General features: G+C 40.2%; 1 protein-coding gene across 1 annotated transcript in view; it reads left to right on the forward strand.

Annotated features, from left to right (window-relative positions):
* Positions 1 to 40: 40 nt before the first annotated feature.
* Positions 41 to 17,597, forward strand: part of LOC138012678 (IQ calmodulin-binding motif-containing protein 1-like) — a 19,588-nt gene continuing 2,031 nt past the window's right edge. The window contains exons 1-12 of the mRNA XM_068859522.1: positions 41 to 405; positions 1,496 to 1,588; positions 3,375 to 3,571; positions 4,133 to 4,226; positions 4,361 to 4,460; positions 6,031 to 6,126; positions 8,150 to 8,227; positions 10,211 to 10,319; positions 11,944 to 12,345; positions 14,129 to 14,251; positions 16,369 to 16,413; positions 17,564 to 17,597. The exon at positions 17,564 to 17,597 is cut by the window's right edge and continues 78 nt beyond it. Coding sequence (XP_068715623.1) covers positions 294 to 405; positions 1,496 to 1,588; positions 3,375 to 3,571; positions 4,133 to 4,226; positions 4,361 to 4,460; positions 6,031 to 6,126; positions 8,150 to 8,227; positions 10,211 to 10,319; positions 11,944 to 12,345; positions 14,129 to 14,251; positions 16,369 to 16,413; positions 17,564 to 17,597 — 1,483 coding nt within the window. The 5' untranslated portion in view covers positions 41 to 293. The remainder of the gene's footprint in view (positions 406 to 1,495; positions 1,589 to 3,374; positions 3,572 to 4,132; positions 4,227 to 4,360; positions 4,461 to 6,030; positions 6,127 to 8,149; positions 8,228 to 10,210; positions 10,320 to 11,943; positions 12,346 to 14,128; positions 14,252 to 16,368; positions 16,414 to 17,563) is intronic.

The raw sequence follows: 17,597 nt of genomic DNA on the forward strand, positions 1-17,597 counted from the left end.
GAAATTTCGTACACGCGTTATCATTGGTCAATTGCTATTCAACCCCCAGGAGGCTCATCCCGAAGGTGGCGGCCATTTTTGAAATCAAGAATACAACACGCATACAAATCATGGAAAGGTGCGTTTTCGAGCTTATTATGACAAAAACGCCACCAAGAGCTTCAGTGCATGTAAAAAAGGATCTAAGAGGACGATTCGTTTAACAAGAGAACGAATAAAATTGTCTCCAATATTGAATGTTGTGAGCTCTTCTAAGTTAAGATACCTGGAAGCTTAAGTTCATTTTCATATGCATGGAAGTAGACGATCAGACGGAACAACTTCGACAGCGTGCTCTTCATCTCGCTGCTGAGGTTGCTGAGACAGGTGATAGCAATGTGCCTGTTTTGCTGTTGCAACTGAAAGGTAATTTTAGCAAGGTTTAATTTATTGTGTGTTTTGTAAAGGTCACAGACGTCACCTAGGGGAGGGAGGGTCATTCCATTTTTTTTCTCTGCACCCCTATTGGGAGTGGCAAGTTTTCGGATTTCTCCGTCAAAGAAGCCAAAAAACTCGCTGACAATTTTGTTGATAGGTGCTGACAAGTTATCAACCCCTCTGCTTTATTATGTTTTTGTGAAGGGGACAGTTTTTGTGTGGACATTGATGTTCTTAAGCATTTCACCCCGACAAGTAAAATCGCCCAGCATTGGAGAAAATAAAATCTTTAATAAATTTATCGGAAAGGGTGCTAACAAAGAGAGTGCTGTCCGTGGAAAGCTGATTACCGTAATCAGCTGCGCAGGAAAGGAAACTAGCTGACGTCAAGAGGAAGTTTCATCTGCCATAAAGATTGCTGTGTGAAAATCGGAAAAACGTAATCTTCTTGGATGTTTGAAATAGTTGCTTGCAAGATTTGAACAGTTTTACAAGTTTATGTACCATTAACAGAACTTGCTAGAGAATGTTTTTTCGAAATTTCAAATTTAGCGGGCTGTAATGTAGAATTATAATGGCTTGATGTAGAATTCGGCTTAACAATTTAGCCAATCACAGTGTGCGTACTATGTGTCAGAGAGATGTAATAATACTGTTTAGTTGTCGAGTGCATTGGTAAAATGAACTGCGGAAACTGAACAAGACTTGGAGATCATCATAGTTAAGCAGCAACTTAAACATTTGCAAAGAAAGCCTGGGAAAAAACCTAGCAGTGCGATTGCAAAGTCATTGGCTCGAGCTCAGTTCATGTGGGCCTGGATATTTGCTGCTTAGCAATGATCTCCAACTCTCATACATGTATATTGTTTATTTATTTTAAAATAAGCATTTCACACTTCAAAATATGCAAAGCAGTTCTACCCACAAATAGCCAATACTAGTCGAGGCAGGTGGCCTAAGGTTACAGCAGTCGGCAATCATTAGGATAAGCTTATTCTAGTTTGACTGAAAATGTCTCAACAGTGGCAGATTTCCATAGTGTTATTGTCTCCATTGACTATCTGCTATTTTGTTTCAGAGATTCTTGATCTCAGTCCTCCAAGTGGCAGCATAGGAACCATAATAAGAAATGACTTGTGGACTTATGATGTCATTCATGTGTGCAATTTGGGTTTGTGCTTTTGTATATTTATTTATTTATTTATTTCTCTCTAATTCATTTATCAGTATTAATTATTATTTTTATGAATTCTGAACAACTCTGGGCCATGGATCTCAGTTTGAACTATAACAAATACAGTCAACTATCCTTCAAAATAGCGCCCAGAATGGATGGTAGAGACCTCAGAGGAAGCAAAGAGGCAACCCAGAAGTGTGAACCACCCTTAACTGAGTTAATGAAACATAATATGCTTAAAACATGTGTGAATCAGTGAGGCAACCATTAAATCTTATAAAAGCCCGCTCTGAAAAACAGACGATGTCATCATAATCATCATTTTATTTCAATAGTTTAAATGTAACAAATTGAAGAAATACACAACCTGCTTAGCAAACTAATCAGATAAAATCAGGTAAAGAAATAAATATATAAAGTAAATAGGTATACACATACATTCACAGATAGCTAGCATTTGTATAGATAGAGCAAGAACCTATAAGAGGAGTCACATGGAACAGAAGGAAGCAATAATGATAGCGACATTGTATATGAGTGTGATTAATGATAACTGGTAATTTTTAAGATCAATGTTGAGACATCAACATAATCATCCTCATCACCAAGCACTGCAAGTAAAAGTTACCGGTAGTGAATTTGGGCTCAGAGCCATAAAGAAGTTATTTAATTTTAAATCTCACAAACCTGCTCTGCTACTACGGGTGGTATTGTCTCTGAATTTGAGTCAATTTTTACTTTGCAAATAATAATTTCATGGCGTTAAATTGAGGTATTCCCTGCTAACAGAGGTCTCCTTTCTTTTTGTGTTGTACGAGGCAAGAGACCTCTGCCATGGGTCAAAACTCACTTTGATCCAACCGCCATCCATAACCTACAATGTAGGATGGCACTCTTCAAACCCCATGCCCCATGATATGTTTGCTGACTATGACTTGAGCCTACATGTGTACTTCATCTTGTGCATTCCTTCATGTGCAGTAATTCCGCTGTTGATACATGTAAGTGAGCCCACGCAACGTGAAGAATCACGTGAGGATTTGGTCACTAAGTAACCGCTGGGCATGCTTGGCTCAGCGACTTTCAACCCATGGCAGAGGTCTTGTTTTGCGTACTCATCAGCCCAGCTAATGCAAAAGAAAGGAGACCGATCTGGTAGCAGGGAAATGGAGGTATAAATGTCTTTATCAAAGATACTTGTTACGAACAAGGATCGCAAAGATTATCTCAATATTTGGGATCCAGGAGTTTCAATAAAAAATAATTATTGTATTTGGAAGCTGGTTTGAGTAGAGAAACAAACTTTTGTCATTGTCAAAATGAATTTTAATCTTAGGTCTGTCGTCAATTACTTATTCAATATACATTGTAGGGAAAAGGTTACTGGTGGATATCTGTGAGTGAAGTACCGGACGCTTTTTGTCAGGCTGTCGGTAACTTATTAAATCCACTGGGGGTCAATCTACATTTTGATATCCCTAAAGTGGCCTTCACAGGACTTAAGTTGGCAAACTCAAGTTGGTATGTGTGAAAGACACAACAATGGTTGTCAAACAGGTTGGGGACAAATAGAACTTGTGTCTATTCTTACCAACTTTTTCACCGACTTTTTCGTGTTTGTAAACTCGTGTTTGATGTGTGAATGATTGGAAAACATGAGTTTGTCAACTTTAGTTTGTGGTGTGAAGTTCCCTTAAGTGTACAGCTGTAAGTAAGCAGCATTACCAATTATTTCCTCCTGGTCCAAATGAATTGAAATTTCTTTTGCTTCTTTGTGCAGCTTTGAAACAAGATTTCACTTCTATCCATGGAGGGTGGAATACTGCAGCCAAGCTTGGCAGCATTTTATGTCAAAGCTGTGTGGGCCTTGATTTGCCAAAAGTGAAGGATTACAAAGAAACATTTCTTCCCGATGCTGTAGAGAATATTCTGACTTTGGCTGCAAAGTTGCTTGATTTCTATGTTAAAACTGGATTGGTAAGCATGAAAGGTTTTAATAATTCGTTCTTTGGAAAACGTTTCCCTACATAGCTTTCAGAAAGAATTTTAAGCCAATCTACATGTAAGCCCCTCAAGTGGCCTGATAAAAGCAAACATTGCAGAGAACTTGTGCAGATTTCAAAGTTCATATATTGTCTGTTATTTGAGCTTAAAACAAGGCTGTTGCCTAACAGGAGCCCGGTAGCCTGGGGCTCCCAAAGAATAGCTCTGGGCTCCTTAATTTTTCACAGCAACGCCTTTCACTTCATATGTTGGGCTCCTAAGTTCTCAGCGTTTAGGTCTGAGGGCCCCTTTAAAATTTTCTTAGACAGCAGCCTTGTTAAAATCCTCACTCAGTACAAACATGATCCCGCTTCGCATCTTCAAAATGAACAATGTTACTGTCAAGAACTCTTTTCCAGTTTATCATAGGATACTGTTGAATGAAAGGAGCAGTGGTGAAAATGGGCTAAGGCTGTAAGCCAGGACAAATGATACAATTTTCTGACACCTCCTCATCTTGTACCTGTATGTGTCCATGTTTTCCTCTTTACGCAGGAAACAGACAAAAGGCAGCACTTCCAACACTTCAAAACAACAATGAACTCACTTGAGTGGCTTTACAGCTTCCATAATTTCCTCACTTATAATGGTATGGTATATAAAGAGACAGTCTTTTTTGGGCTAATGACATTGACATGAAGTTAAAAGTTAAATCTGACCAATAATATTAACAGTGATCAGCTGGCCTTTACTCTCCAGTAACTTTTTTTGTTCACTTTCCAGTACTGCAGTCCAAGCGTTTTGTGCAGATTCTTATGACAGAAGACATTGAAGTATCACTCTTTGTTTTGCTGATTCTGGAAAATGTATTTAAAACAAACAGGTTTGGATTAATGTATTTTGAAATCCCATCCTCTACAGTGTACCATATTTATGGAAAAAGTTTTGTTTTGTGTGACATGAGGTATTTGTTGCTTTTTTCTAAGCTTGCAAACTGGTAGAATTCCAGAATTCACCTGCATTCTAGTTTAATAAATCTCAGGGAGTTGATGAAAATTTTTGGTCTTGTTTCAAACTCAAAGAGGAATAAAAGAAATGTATTTTTTGTTCCTAATATAAATCTCCCCATCAGCAGCAAAAATACATGTATGTCACCATTCTTAGCCAGAAGTTTGCTTTTTCTGTACAGTGTAAACTTGGCACAACTAGCAGTAATTTGGACCCACAACCGTGACGTGAGAGGGGTCTATTATTATTCTTGATTTTACGTTACAAACCTCTTTGCATTCCTGTTTTCAAAGAAATTTTGCATTGTAAAGCAGTTTGTGATGTCAAATTGAGAATAGACATCACGGTCGTTGGTCGAAACAGAAACCCATAAGGGTTGGAACGAGTAACGCTCATTCACAGCTTCTGAATATTCAGTGCGAACTGATTGGTTGAATGTTTCAGTGCTAAGTACCAGATTTGGAAACCCCCCGCTCTTGTTGTTCCAAATATGGTACTTAGCAAATTGAATATTCAGAAGCTTGTTTCCCAGTACACAAGGGGCTGTTTCACACGTTTCAACCCTTATGGGTTTCTGGTCGAAATTAATGCCAGTTTTGATAACTGTGTGTGTCTTGCGCGGCAGATAAAAGTCAAATTTTTGAGATAGAATTGTCAAACATGTTTCAATGCTTCCGGTGGGGAGTTGTAGGCTAAAAATATTTGAGTTTAGGAGCACTTTCAGTGCTTTCAGTAAGTTTTGCAGTAGGTGGCTGGGAAAGTTAAGTAGACGGCCTTGGAATCGCGAGTGCCGAAGGCGTGAGCCTCTAGGAGGGTCTGGGGGATATGCTCCCCCAGAAAATTTTGAAATTTACAAGCTTCGAAATGCCATTTCCAGCATTTTCCAAAAGGTGTTTTCCTCTAAAAGGTAATGTAAATTAGGCGATAAAACACTACTGACAATTACAGTCATTTTTGAAACAAATTGCTGGTTTATTAGTATTTAAATACATTATAGGCAGAATGTCATGTAAATTGAGCACTGAGCCCTAAATACACGATTTTTGTTACGTTTGCTTGAATATGTAGACAATTTTATTTTCGGGAGGAAAAAAATCCATAATTTGGAATTTAGTGAAGAAAGTAAAGCAAATTTATTTTTGTGATAGAAAAAAACACCTACGCAGCAAAACTTTCAAATGGTTGTGCAAAGTAGGCAGCGAGTTGGACCAAATCACCTGGCGGTCTATCGCCGGTAGCCGTCTTCTATTGAAACCCCTGCACTTTAACTCTGGATTTTGTTTCCCTCTAACATAGTTGTCCCATCTGTTCTTGGAAGGTGAAGGAGCATAATTTAAGGGGAGATCTAGAATCTCTTGCCCTCTACTAATGGGACACCGCTTAATTTTTACAATGCAAGTTCACATAATAAGTCATGATATATTATTATCCTTTGATGCCCTCAGACAAGTGATGGAACAGCTGGAACCAAATGTCATAAATGGCATTTTGGATGAGATCGTCTTCAAAATATCTGCCTCAGATGAGTCAACACTTGCAAGGTACTGTAGTGAGGTTTAATGAACAAGGATTAGCAGTTCTTAAGATTTTAACCAAGATACTAAAGATGTACACGACTACGTACATTTAGAGGCCCAACAATGTGAAAAAACAAGCCTACTGTAGGTCAATAGACCGAATGCATAAATGGAGGCCAAAAATGTGTTCTTTTGTTTATGTGCTAATTAGACTCGCTAGCGTTGCTCTCAAACGACAAAACTATTGTATTTTGTACATGCACACGAGGCTAGTGAGTCTAATTAGCACATAAAGAAAAGAATACTTTTCTGGCCACCATTTATGCATTCGGTCTAAAGCAGTCATAATGAAAGTATGTCAAACTTTTTTCAAGAAAGCTAGAGAAATTTCCCTTCAACATAATACATACCAACTGAAATTTTGGCTTGAAGAAAAGCAACATAATTTTATGAAGTACTGGGATTTTTCCAGTGCCTTCCAAGAGTCTAGTGAATATGGATACGATGCACTGGCAAGAACTTAATTTTTTTTCTGCTTTGTGTGTTTGCTAAGTGTAGGAGTTTCTTTCTTGTCTCTCAAAATGAGAGCAAAATACTGCTTTAAGCAGACTTTGGAAACGGTTACTTGTGTCTGCGGAGCCTGCATTTGTCTTCTGTTCTTCACTCATATAGGAAAAAACGTAAGGAAATTGTTCTAAAATTATTAACTGTATAATAATCTGACAGATTTTCCTTTTTTTTCTTTCTTATAATGGGTTGTATAATTATATGTTAAAAAACAGTAGACTTGAAGACTCAGTGCTTGCATTGAAGTACATGTGATTTACAACGTTCTTGTCAGTGTTATATCACACTTATAAACTCTCGCTAAAGTTAATGTGTTACAACACTGATACACCTGCATTGCTTACTGTCTGACTGTGAAATTCTATATCCACTTAGTTAGCTGAGTTGATGTAATTACCTTTTTCTAAAAAACCCTTGTTGCAATACACCTGGCCCCAGTTGTTCAAAAGGTGGATAACGCTATCCACCGGATAAATCATCCATTGGATAGAGCAATTGATTTCGCTATTACTTATCCACTGGATATAGTGATTTATCTGGCGGATAGTGCTATCCATCGTTTGAACAACTGGGGCCTGGTGCCCAGTGTTCAAAGGCTGGATCACTTTATCTGGTGGCTGAGTCACTAAAGATCCAACAGTTTTAATCTATGAAATAACTGTATATTTAAAGTGCGGGTTATAGACGAAAGGGAGAAATAATCCTTGCACTTATTTGGACAATTGAATCAATTATTTTATTGTCTCTTGTAGACACCTAAAATTTCAAGTGGCTTCAACAGGATTCGAACCCATGATCTGTGTGATGTCAGTGCAATGCTGGTGCAATGCTGGTGCAATGCTCTACCAACTGGGCTATGAAGCCACTCAGTTGGGAGCAAGTGAATATGTTAGGCCTGCCAGGACGCGCAGTGGCCTAATGGTTAGTGCGCTCAACTCCGGATCGAGTGGTCCGGGTTCGGGTCCTGGCCTGGGACATTGTGTAGTGTTCTTGGGCAAGACACTTTACTCTAACGGTGCCTCTCTCCACCCAGGTGTATAAATGGGTACTGACCAGTTTAATGCTGGGGGTAACCCTGTGTTGGACCAGCATCCCATCCAGGGGGGAGTAGAAATACTCCTAGTCGCTTCATGCTACAGTAACCAGAGATAAGCACCAGCCTGATGGGCTTTCTAGGCACTTAGCAGACTTTACCTTTCCAATGTGTTAGGCTCATGTGTGCCTATGAAAGAATTTGTGTCTGTAAGATATAATTGCTTAAATTGTCTAAATAAGTGTGAGGACCACTTCTCCCTTTAGTTTCAATCTATGAATATGCACACTATGAATGTACCTGTATGTTGATAAAGGGATGTACGAAAACCTAGACCAATGTTCAACGTGAAGTATGTTTTGTAATATGGATAGTGACTTATCCAGTGCATAAAACTGTACAGCCTTTGAGCGACTGGGATTGTATTAATATTTTTTAATTGCACAGGGCTTCAATTCGTCTCATTTTGACTGCGACTGATATCTTCCCACCTCTTGTTGAGATTTTGTTGTCTAAGAGATACAGGTTAGTGGGAGTTATTGTCAGGGTTTTTCAATAGCTTTTCAAAGTAGTACCAGATTTGATAATGAAATTACCGGACATTGTTATTTTGATTGGGAAGCAGCAGTGCCGCCATGTTAAGTCATCAAAAATAGAAGCAAATTGTCAGATGGGTGGCTCACTTGTTTGAGCATCGGACTATAGAGTCAGAGGTTGCTGCTGGAACAACGCTCTGGCTCTTAAAATTGCTGTGTAGAAAGTGCTGCTTAGAGGAGCAGGGGTGGGAGCACTTGCCTCCCACCGATGTGGCCCAGGCTCGATTCCCGGACCAGACGCCATAAGTGGGTTGAGTTTGTGTTGGTTGTCTTCTCTGCTTCAAGGGTTTTTCTCCGTGTTCTCCGGTTTTCCCCCCTCAGCAAAAACCAGCATACAGCTAATTCCAGCTGGCTGTAAGCTGTGCTCCAAGGTCACACATGGATCGTATAGCGGCTGCCAGAGGCGCCATGGTATGCTTTCGGTTCGACCTTGTTGAGCTGCATTGTTGCTGTACTTTGCGACGGCGATTAGCTGCAACAATTATTATTATTATTATTATTATTATTATTATTATTATTATTATTATTATTATTGTCTTACGTATTGAAATAGCCTCGTTCATGATCATTGATCAATATCGCATTTAAAAGACACTACCGTCCCCTACTTTGTTAATCTCGCAATTATTTCGTGAAAATTGTGTGAAAATAAATTATTATTATTATTATTATTATTATTATTATTATTATTATTATAATTATTATTTGTAAGTTCATCTGCAAAGCAGTTATTTGTAAACCCTCAAGTCATCTCACTTGATTCATTAAAAACAAGAGAAATTGAGGGAGAGAGGGAGTAGGGGCTTTGGCCGGGATATCTGAATTTCACAAAAGTTATGTCGGAATTCTGTTTACCGAGGCGTCCGCGACTATTAACCATGACACCATAAGAATATATAAGCAAAGTAAAGTCACTTTATTTAACGTCGGTACTTCCTTCAGTTACGACACTGATATCAAGCCGACGGTGGGCCCTTTATCCCCCTCCCTCTGTCAGTACTCTGTTTTACGGATATTTAAAGCTATAACTACACGGATCAGAGGAAAGTAGAAACAGACGTTGAGGTCACCGAAACTCGAACGGGGCACCTCTCGCTCCCGAAAGCCGCGCACTAGCCAACTGAGCCACGAAAGCTCCTACATGTATGTCTGGCATTTGTGCAGTTGTTCTGAAATTAACATATCGCAAGGGCTAGACTGAGTGACTCCCCCTCTGTCTCCTTAATTTTCTCTTGTGAAATCACACAGTCTGCTATAATTTGCATGTTAAGGTAAAAATGTAAAATGCTTTTGTTAATATTCAGTTCACCGGATCCAATTTCTTAGTAATTTCCTTAAAGGGGCTACATGTATATCATGGGAGTGCAGTTTGATTTTGTGTAGTCTTACCAATTACTCGACTACCCGTACTACAGGGGCGGATCTAGGGGGAGGGTGCAGGGGGTGTGTACCCCCCTCCCCCCCGAGCCTGAGGTGACCTGCGGCTTTCTAATACAACTGGTATTCTGCCCAAAAAAAAAAAACGTCATCAGTCAGCTATGCCATTTTTAAGTGGTGCTCCCCCTTCTAAGAAAAATCCTGACTCCACCCCTTTGGTTAATCCAGAAATTACTTTTAATTAAACAACACAAGCTTTGTTATAAAAGTAATGGCTGTCCAGCATACATAATTGAAGTTACAAGCAGAGATAAACTTCCAGAAACTGTTAGTCTGAACAGTTTTCAAAAACTCCAACTGCAATCCCTATTTCAGTCTTCTTCAATTTTGCCCATCCCTGCCTCCTTCTGTATTTGCTGTTTGTTCAACCCTTCTTTATTGGTTGTCTACTCCCACTCGCTAAATTTGGTTGAAATTCGTGACACAATCTCTTTAAAATACACTTTCAGTCTCCTAATAAGTGTTTATCTTTTAGGGGTTTGAAGACGTATCTTGGCAAATGGAAAGCAAGGGGGTTCGACAGTGACGTTAAAAGACTAGTTGCATTACTTGATGCTGGCTCGCTGGCACACGCAGAGGAAATGGTACGAATACCGATGTCATCAGAGGGCTAAAAACTCAAACGTCGTAGCACGGTTTCTAGTGGGGGGGTGTAAAGGTTGGTTTTCCGTCACCCCTCCCCTATACGGAGTATTGATAAAGAACTGCTGTAAAAATACGATGGGACAGACAAATTGGCCCCGCTAATCACCCTCACCGAAGGGCATAGCTCGACGAGTTAAAAAAGCATATATAAGGTTCTTCTGCGAGTTGCTACACGGTCCTGAATGGTCCCGTCCGTAGCACAGTGTCACAGCCAGGTGTAATATTAGCTGGATATCGATTTTGACTAGCGAGGAAAATCGCATAACACGAAGAGAAACCCTCGAGTCAGAGGTGGGATACTATTACCTGATTTGCGTATTGTAGGCCACTTTAAGATTTCTTCTTCAGACTAAACTTTGAAATCATCTTGAGCGTCAAAATCGAACCGAATGGAATTCAATGTGACCCGGCTTCGACTCCCAGACTTGGCAGCACTAGCCTGCAAGCAGGCTCTTCCGTTGAAAATGGCGCGCGGTCGAAATATAAGGGCTTGGTAACTAGACCGTGCGCCATTTTCAACGGAAGAGCCTGCTTGCAGGCTATGGCAGCACATGCGAGTTGAGTTTGTTTGTGCTCTATTCTGCTCCGAGGGGTTTCTCTACGGCTACTCTTGTTTTTTCCGTCTCATCAAAAACCAACCTTAGATTTGGTATGATTTGATTTGATTTTTGTACAGCGTCCCTAATTATTCGCGGTAATAAAAAAGTTGTTACAAAAAGAACTGTAGCGCTGTTAATGTAATATTCACTAGTCATATCACATTCCGTTTTGAGATTACAATTAAAAGGCTTTATGTGAGCTTTATGCATAAACAGGAAGTGACCAAGTTGGGGTCGCTAAAATTACATTTACCCAAAAGTGACTAAGATGGGGTCTAAAATAGGCCTTTTGCAACAAACGATCACGTGGTACAAAATCCGCCATGCTGGAGAGCAAGCTCATTATTATTCCTCCACTGGGACATTAAAACAAAGGCAAGTCAAGCTTGACTGGTTCAGGTCTCTTAGTTTTAATGTCCCAGTCGGGGAATATAATATTAATGAACTTGCCCTCCAGCATGGCGGGTTTTGTACCATGTGATCGTTTGTTGCAAAAGTCCTATTGGCCATAAAATAGAATATAAAGGGGTAGGGGTTCTGAGAGGCCAGCGGCACATACCCAGGGAAAATTGACTCAAGTCCCCCCCCCCCCCTTCCTCCCAGGTTATTGCCCCAGCGCTAAATATACATGACACCAAAAGGGGCAGTGTCACGCTATTTTAGTGAAACTTCAAAACACTAAAAGACGTCTTTGCATCAATGAAGACCAAAAAATAATGCTGTAGTTTTGTTACCAATAACCATTGAAGTGCACTAAAGCTATTCTTTGTTGTTCGCACCCAAGGATGGAGAAGATGGAAATGGATTGAAACCTGAAAGAACTGGCCAGTTTTTTCAAGTTTGGAGACGATGGCTTTAGAAAGTCGCCAAAAATTAAATACGTATAGCTCTTTGTGCCATAAATACATTTCATATCTTCTCAGTTGTTTTTTGGACGCTAATGTAAATTTGTTTTCCGTTCCAGAGATTAACTCGAGCCGCCACCATTATTCAGGCATTTTATCGTGGCTCAAAAGAGCGCCAAAGCCTCAAACGTGCAGAATGGGGAATCACACTTCTTCAACGAAAGTTTCGACAAAATCGTTTGGACAAACAGCGAATGAATGCGGAGGAAAAAGAGCGTGAAATCAATAAACTCGCCATCGAACAGAAGAGAATCAACGAGTTTAGGTCGTCCATGCAGAAGCAGTTAAAGATGTTAGAGAGCGTGCCTGCCAGAGAGGTCAACTTATTTATCGCACAAAATCAAGAGAAGGCGGCGAGCAAGATTCAAGCCGCCTACCGGGGGATGGTGGGACGGAGGATTTTCCGTGAGCGCCAACATGACGTGACAAGGGAGAGAGCCGCTATTGCAATCCAACGACAGGTAATGTGTGTAAAATGCAGGATTGCAACCTCGTTCTCAGGGTCTCTCTTCTCTACCTCAACGACAAAGGAGGCAGAGAAGAGAGACCCTGGGAACGAGGTTGGCAGAATTGCGGGTCTCCTATTGCAGCAATGGTGAATTTTTTGTGGGACTGCTCCTGTTGGTGCAATGAATGGCGATCAGTCTGATTGCATGCCTTTTTGTTTTTAATCTATTTATTTGTTTGTTTACAAAAATTTGCTTTTATCAACGGAATTGATAATGTAAATTGGCCAACGTACAGAGATTCTAAAGCTGACGTTTTGAGCGTTGCCCCCTCGTCAGAGCGAATCGAGGAATGAAGGGTTGTGTAGTTCTTATAGTAGAGGAGGAGCTACGCAATTGGTGGTAACATGGCAACGTCAAAAATAGGAATATATTAGTTAAATGAAAAGCGTTCGTTAATACCGTGAGGATTGAGGGTGCCGATTTGGAAGATGATTCTTGCGGCATTCCATCGTACCTAGATGTAAATGTAGGGATGTATTTGTTTGTTTGCTTTTTTCGTTGAGCTAGGTTTTTGACATGTTGGCAATATTTATCCCCGCGGGGGGACTCCCATATGGAACAGACGGGGATGCTCGTCGGAAATTTTGAATTTAACCCCTAAAGGAGACCATCTGGGCGTAATTCTGTGTCTCTTCGCGGAACCCCAAACGAGACCTTGGCGGCTTAAAATATTGGCGCTTTGCCCGGAACACCCTAAGCGAGACCAAAATCCAAAATTTACACCCCTAAGCGAGACGACGAGCATCCCCGTCTGTTTCATATGCGAGTTTCCCCCCCCCCCCCCCGGGTATTTATCTTGTCTCACCGTCTTTCTTTTTGTTAATAGGGACTTTAAGATCTACGACGTCGACGAAAACGTCACCTCAAAATATAACTTTGCTCCAGTATAGGTCTTGCGCGATTATTCCATCTCGTTCACGTCTTACAATGCGGGCGAAGTATCCTAAAAATAAATTGGTACGAGCGGTTTCAGAGTGAAAATAGAGAATGAAAGATTCTCTGTTCCATGGTCACCTGGCAGTCAAGTTGGTGATTTCACGTTGTTGTTATGTAGAGTAACTCAAAAGTGTGGGATAAAATCCGTGCTGCGCGTGCAGCACGATTATTTATGCTCTTTTAACCAATTATATCTCTCTTTTGTGGCGCTTTTGCCGTCGCCGTCGACGTATCTTAGGTTGTTTTCCATTTTCAAGTGGAAGCCGGGTGGTACTAGTTTTGTTCAAATGGTAAGCAAAAACTCCCGAATTGGAAATTCAGTTGGGATCGGCGCTTACCATTTACACAATTCGTTCAAATTTACCGAGGGAGTCTGGAGGGAGGCAAAATCATGGGGGAATGCAAATGGTAAACACGTTTTCCGTTCGGAAATTTCGTTGGAAATTTTCGTTGGAAATTTTCGACTATCTTTCAAGAAGTCCCGAAAATTTCAGAAATTTACCTATCACCCTCAACTAAATTGCCTTACCATTTACATTCCTAGCGAAATTTCCGAAAATTTTGGGTAGATGGTAAACAACCTTAAGCGCCCTACTCTTTTTATGTTATCACGACATGTGAGGAAGGCCAAAGTTGCGTTACCCACGTGGTTTCTTTGAACTTGTAGAAAATTCGCCAGACTTTCCAAGGAGCATAGTTCAAGTGATAGAATTGAAATTACTCTCTTCTGTCAATAACTGAAAACACGTCGCTTTGAGGCCCTTTTACAAGTTAATGCGTGTTTCTGTGACTGTTTTAGTTTCGCCGATATCTTCAGCGCGTGGCAGATCGAAAAAAGCCTTACCCTGTCGTCCCTGGATTAACCGACTCAAGAAGAGCTGAACTTCAAAACATAATCGCAGATCGTCGTCAGAAGTTTCCAGTAAGAGTTACATTTCTCTGTTTTAAAACTCGAACTGATTAAGGGACGCTGAGTTTGGGGGAAAAAGGGTGGGTGTTCCTTCCTTGAATCCTGCGGGGGGTTTTCACGTGACGCCATCGCCGCCATTTTGGTGGACGGAAACAAAAGATCTCTCATTATCTGCTTTTCTTCGTCCACCAGCAATTGCAAATTACGTCATTGTTATCTGTGTCTCTACAGATTGCTTGTAAACCATCTATTGAACAAATGCGCTTCAAGTTTGGTCCTGGTTTCCAAGTGGGCTGGACGCATGAGGGGTCCAGTCAAACACCTTCAACATCCGTTCGATGTTGATGGGATGTTTTCCCCCAAATAACCCACTTAAAATAACAGGCCCCAGTTGTTCGAAGAGGGGATTTGCGCTATCCACTGGATAGCGCAATTGGTTTCGCAAGTGTTTATCCGCTGGATAGTGATTTATCCGGTGGATAGCGTTATCCACCTTCTGAACAATTGAGACGTGGTCAGCAGTATTTAACAATAGACCATATTCGTATTCTCAGTATTGGACTGGAACTAGCTTGCAATGGAGGCTAATGCGGGGGGATACATTAAAAAGTATTAGCATTTGAAAAGATTCCCCTGCATTAGCCTCCATTGCAAGCTAGTTCCAGTCCAATACCGAGAATACGAATATGGTCTAATTCCATGAGTGCGCGTTGGATATGAGATGGTAAAGCGTAGCGCCGACTTGGTTTTAACCAGTCTCAAATCTAACAAGCGCTAGTAGAATCATTGTGTTATGGAATTTTCATTGAATTCTGGATGCTTGGACATTAAAGCTTATCAGTTTCCATCTTGGCAAAACTTGACGCAATCAGTTTCCATATTAGGTCATATGGTTTATTTAGTGAAGAAACCCCTTCGGGCGGCTGGTATGTCGGCTGATAATGTCCGCGGCTGAGTATTTGGGCGAGAAGGGCAAATATAGAATTTTGAGTGCAACCTCTCAGCCAAGGACATTATCAGCCAACATACCAGCAAGCCAGAAAGGGGTTTATTTATTTTATAACCCTCCCATTAATTTTCATACCGCGCAAAAAAACGGCTGGCAAAAAGCCAGTTTTGATCTGATGGCGATTCTTCGTATTCAGTTTTGACTAGAAAGAAAACTTGTCAGTCTCAGGAAAAAAAAAATCAAATCATTTTAATTGTCACTGCGAGTAGCCGGAAAACTTGAAAACAAGGCTCTTTTTAGCTTACTGAAAAAGAAATTTCAACCATGAAAGACAGAACGTGCAAAGTCTGGATGACAGTGTTGTCAGCGTTTTCAAGTGTTGCTGGAATTTTTCTTTCCTTGGAACGGTTAGTTTGTTATAGTTCTTAAACGCAGTATATTAAATTCTCTTTTCTATAAAATGACTCAGTTTAAGTTCATGTAGGATTGTATCTCTAAAGTTTGCTCAAAACTTTTTTCACCTTCAAATTTTGTTGACTTCCTTGTACTTTCCGCAACAGCATTTGCGACAGGTTTTTTAATGTCACTATCACTAGACTCCAGAAAACGAGTTTGTTTTTCTTCCATGTAAAATGAACACTCTTCTGCTGCCTTTTTTCCGCTGGCTTTGTTTCTTTTCAACGGAAATGATTGCTAGAGCATTTCGCAGGGCAAATTTCGACACAAACGGGGATTATTGCGTGATAACTGTCTTGTGAGTTTGTACCACGTGACGCAAATTAGCCAATAAAATCGCCCGAAAATTAATAGATGGATTGTTAGAGCTGATAACCGAGAATGATTGAACAAATCAGAAAGCTAGAAACGCAATATCCGAGGTCGAAAATTTAATAACAGCCATTAAGATTTGATCTGCAAATAACTCCCTAGAAATATGTTTTGCTAAAAGTAATATTTTGTGTGAAAGTGGCATTTCGCTCTCTTGAGCTTTCAGAAAGTGATTTGATTGTTGAGAATTGTGAGAAACAAACTCAGTCATCGAATTATAGAACAATTATTGAACTCGGTTATCCCAAAATATCGTGATTTGTCTCGCACATCCATGATTTGCTTCAGCCTTCTTCTTCGGAAAATAATTGATCTGCTCGCCCAATAATTGTTAATTATTTTTGCCTCTCAGGTGAAACACAGAACCCAGAATGAACTACAGGAACTGCATGACAAGGTACAGCTGTACTTCAGTAGTAGTGAGGAAACCACAAGAATAGGACTTTTAAAAAAACTAAATCTTTTAAGGCAATTGCCGGTGGAAGATTTAGTTTCTCGACCAAACGGCTGGTCCAAATCCAGTTTTAGCGAATTTATAAGTCAGCGCTATCGTAATTATTTCGCGATAATTCCATATTGTTTGTACGATACGAGTGAACTATCGTATGAGTGGATTGACGCTAGCGGCTTAAAAAGTAAAGTTAGCCGGAAATGAACGGTTCGTTGTTGTGTGCTAACGGTGTAGTCAAACCTGAAACTGGGTGATCTTACGTTGTTGGTTTTAGACAGCACGGCAAAGATATGCTTGCACTGAAATGCTTGCCGCAAATGCAGTACGATCATTTTTCCTTTTTTAATCAATGATATTCTTGCTTTGTAGCGTTGTCGTTGCCGTAGCCGTGGTCGTTGCTTTAAGTAGAGAACTTAAGCCACTGAAAAACGACAACACCGCAAAGCAAGAATATAATTGGTTAAAAAAGGAAAAATACTCGTGCTGCACGAATTTCCATGCATTTCTCCGCCGTACTCCACAAAACAACAACGTGAAATCACCAAATTTTTGGTTTCGACGACAACGAGTGCATATAACAATGAACCAGTCATTTGGTATTTTTGCTTTAAAACCGTTTGTACCCATCCAGTTACAGGTCATATATAGTTCGCCCGTATTGTACAAGGTGAACAAGACGGAATAATCGTGAAATACGTACTATAGCCCTAAGATATAATTTGGAGTGATGTTTTCGTTGACGTTGTTTGTCCTTGCTAAAACTCCCTTTTTAAGTCACTTTTGTGGCAGTTGTGGGGAAAGGGAAAAAATGTACTTTTTTGGCTGCATGGTTAAAGCAAATTTAAAAACAGTAGAATTTGGCGTTAGCCTTCGACTTTTTGTTTACGCTAGTGACATCCACGCGTGAAGTAAAAAAAGGTGTTCGACTGGTGAGCTTTCCCTTCGTCCGCGCTTTTGAGTTAACTCGAGTGATCTTTCTGATCTTCATACTGAACTCTTTTCAAGCGATTTTATATCTGATAAAATTGCACTTAATTTAATAGCTTAAAAGCCTTGAAGAGAGTGTCAACAAGTTGTGTTGCTTTCTTTAACATAGGCCTTTTCTTTGCTTGCTCAACACATGATGTCTA

The sequence above is a fragment of the Montipora foliosa genome, chromosome 8, assembly GCF_036669935.1.
Source record: "Montipora foliosa isolate CH-2021 chromosome 8, ASM3666993v2, whole genome shotgun sequence".
Classification (NCBI taxonomy): Eukaryota; Metazoa; Cnidaria; class Anthozoa; order Scleractinia; family Acroporidae; genus Montipora; species Montipora foliosa.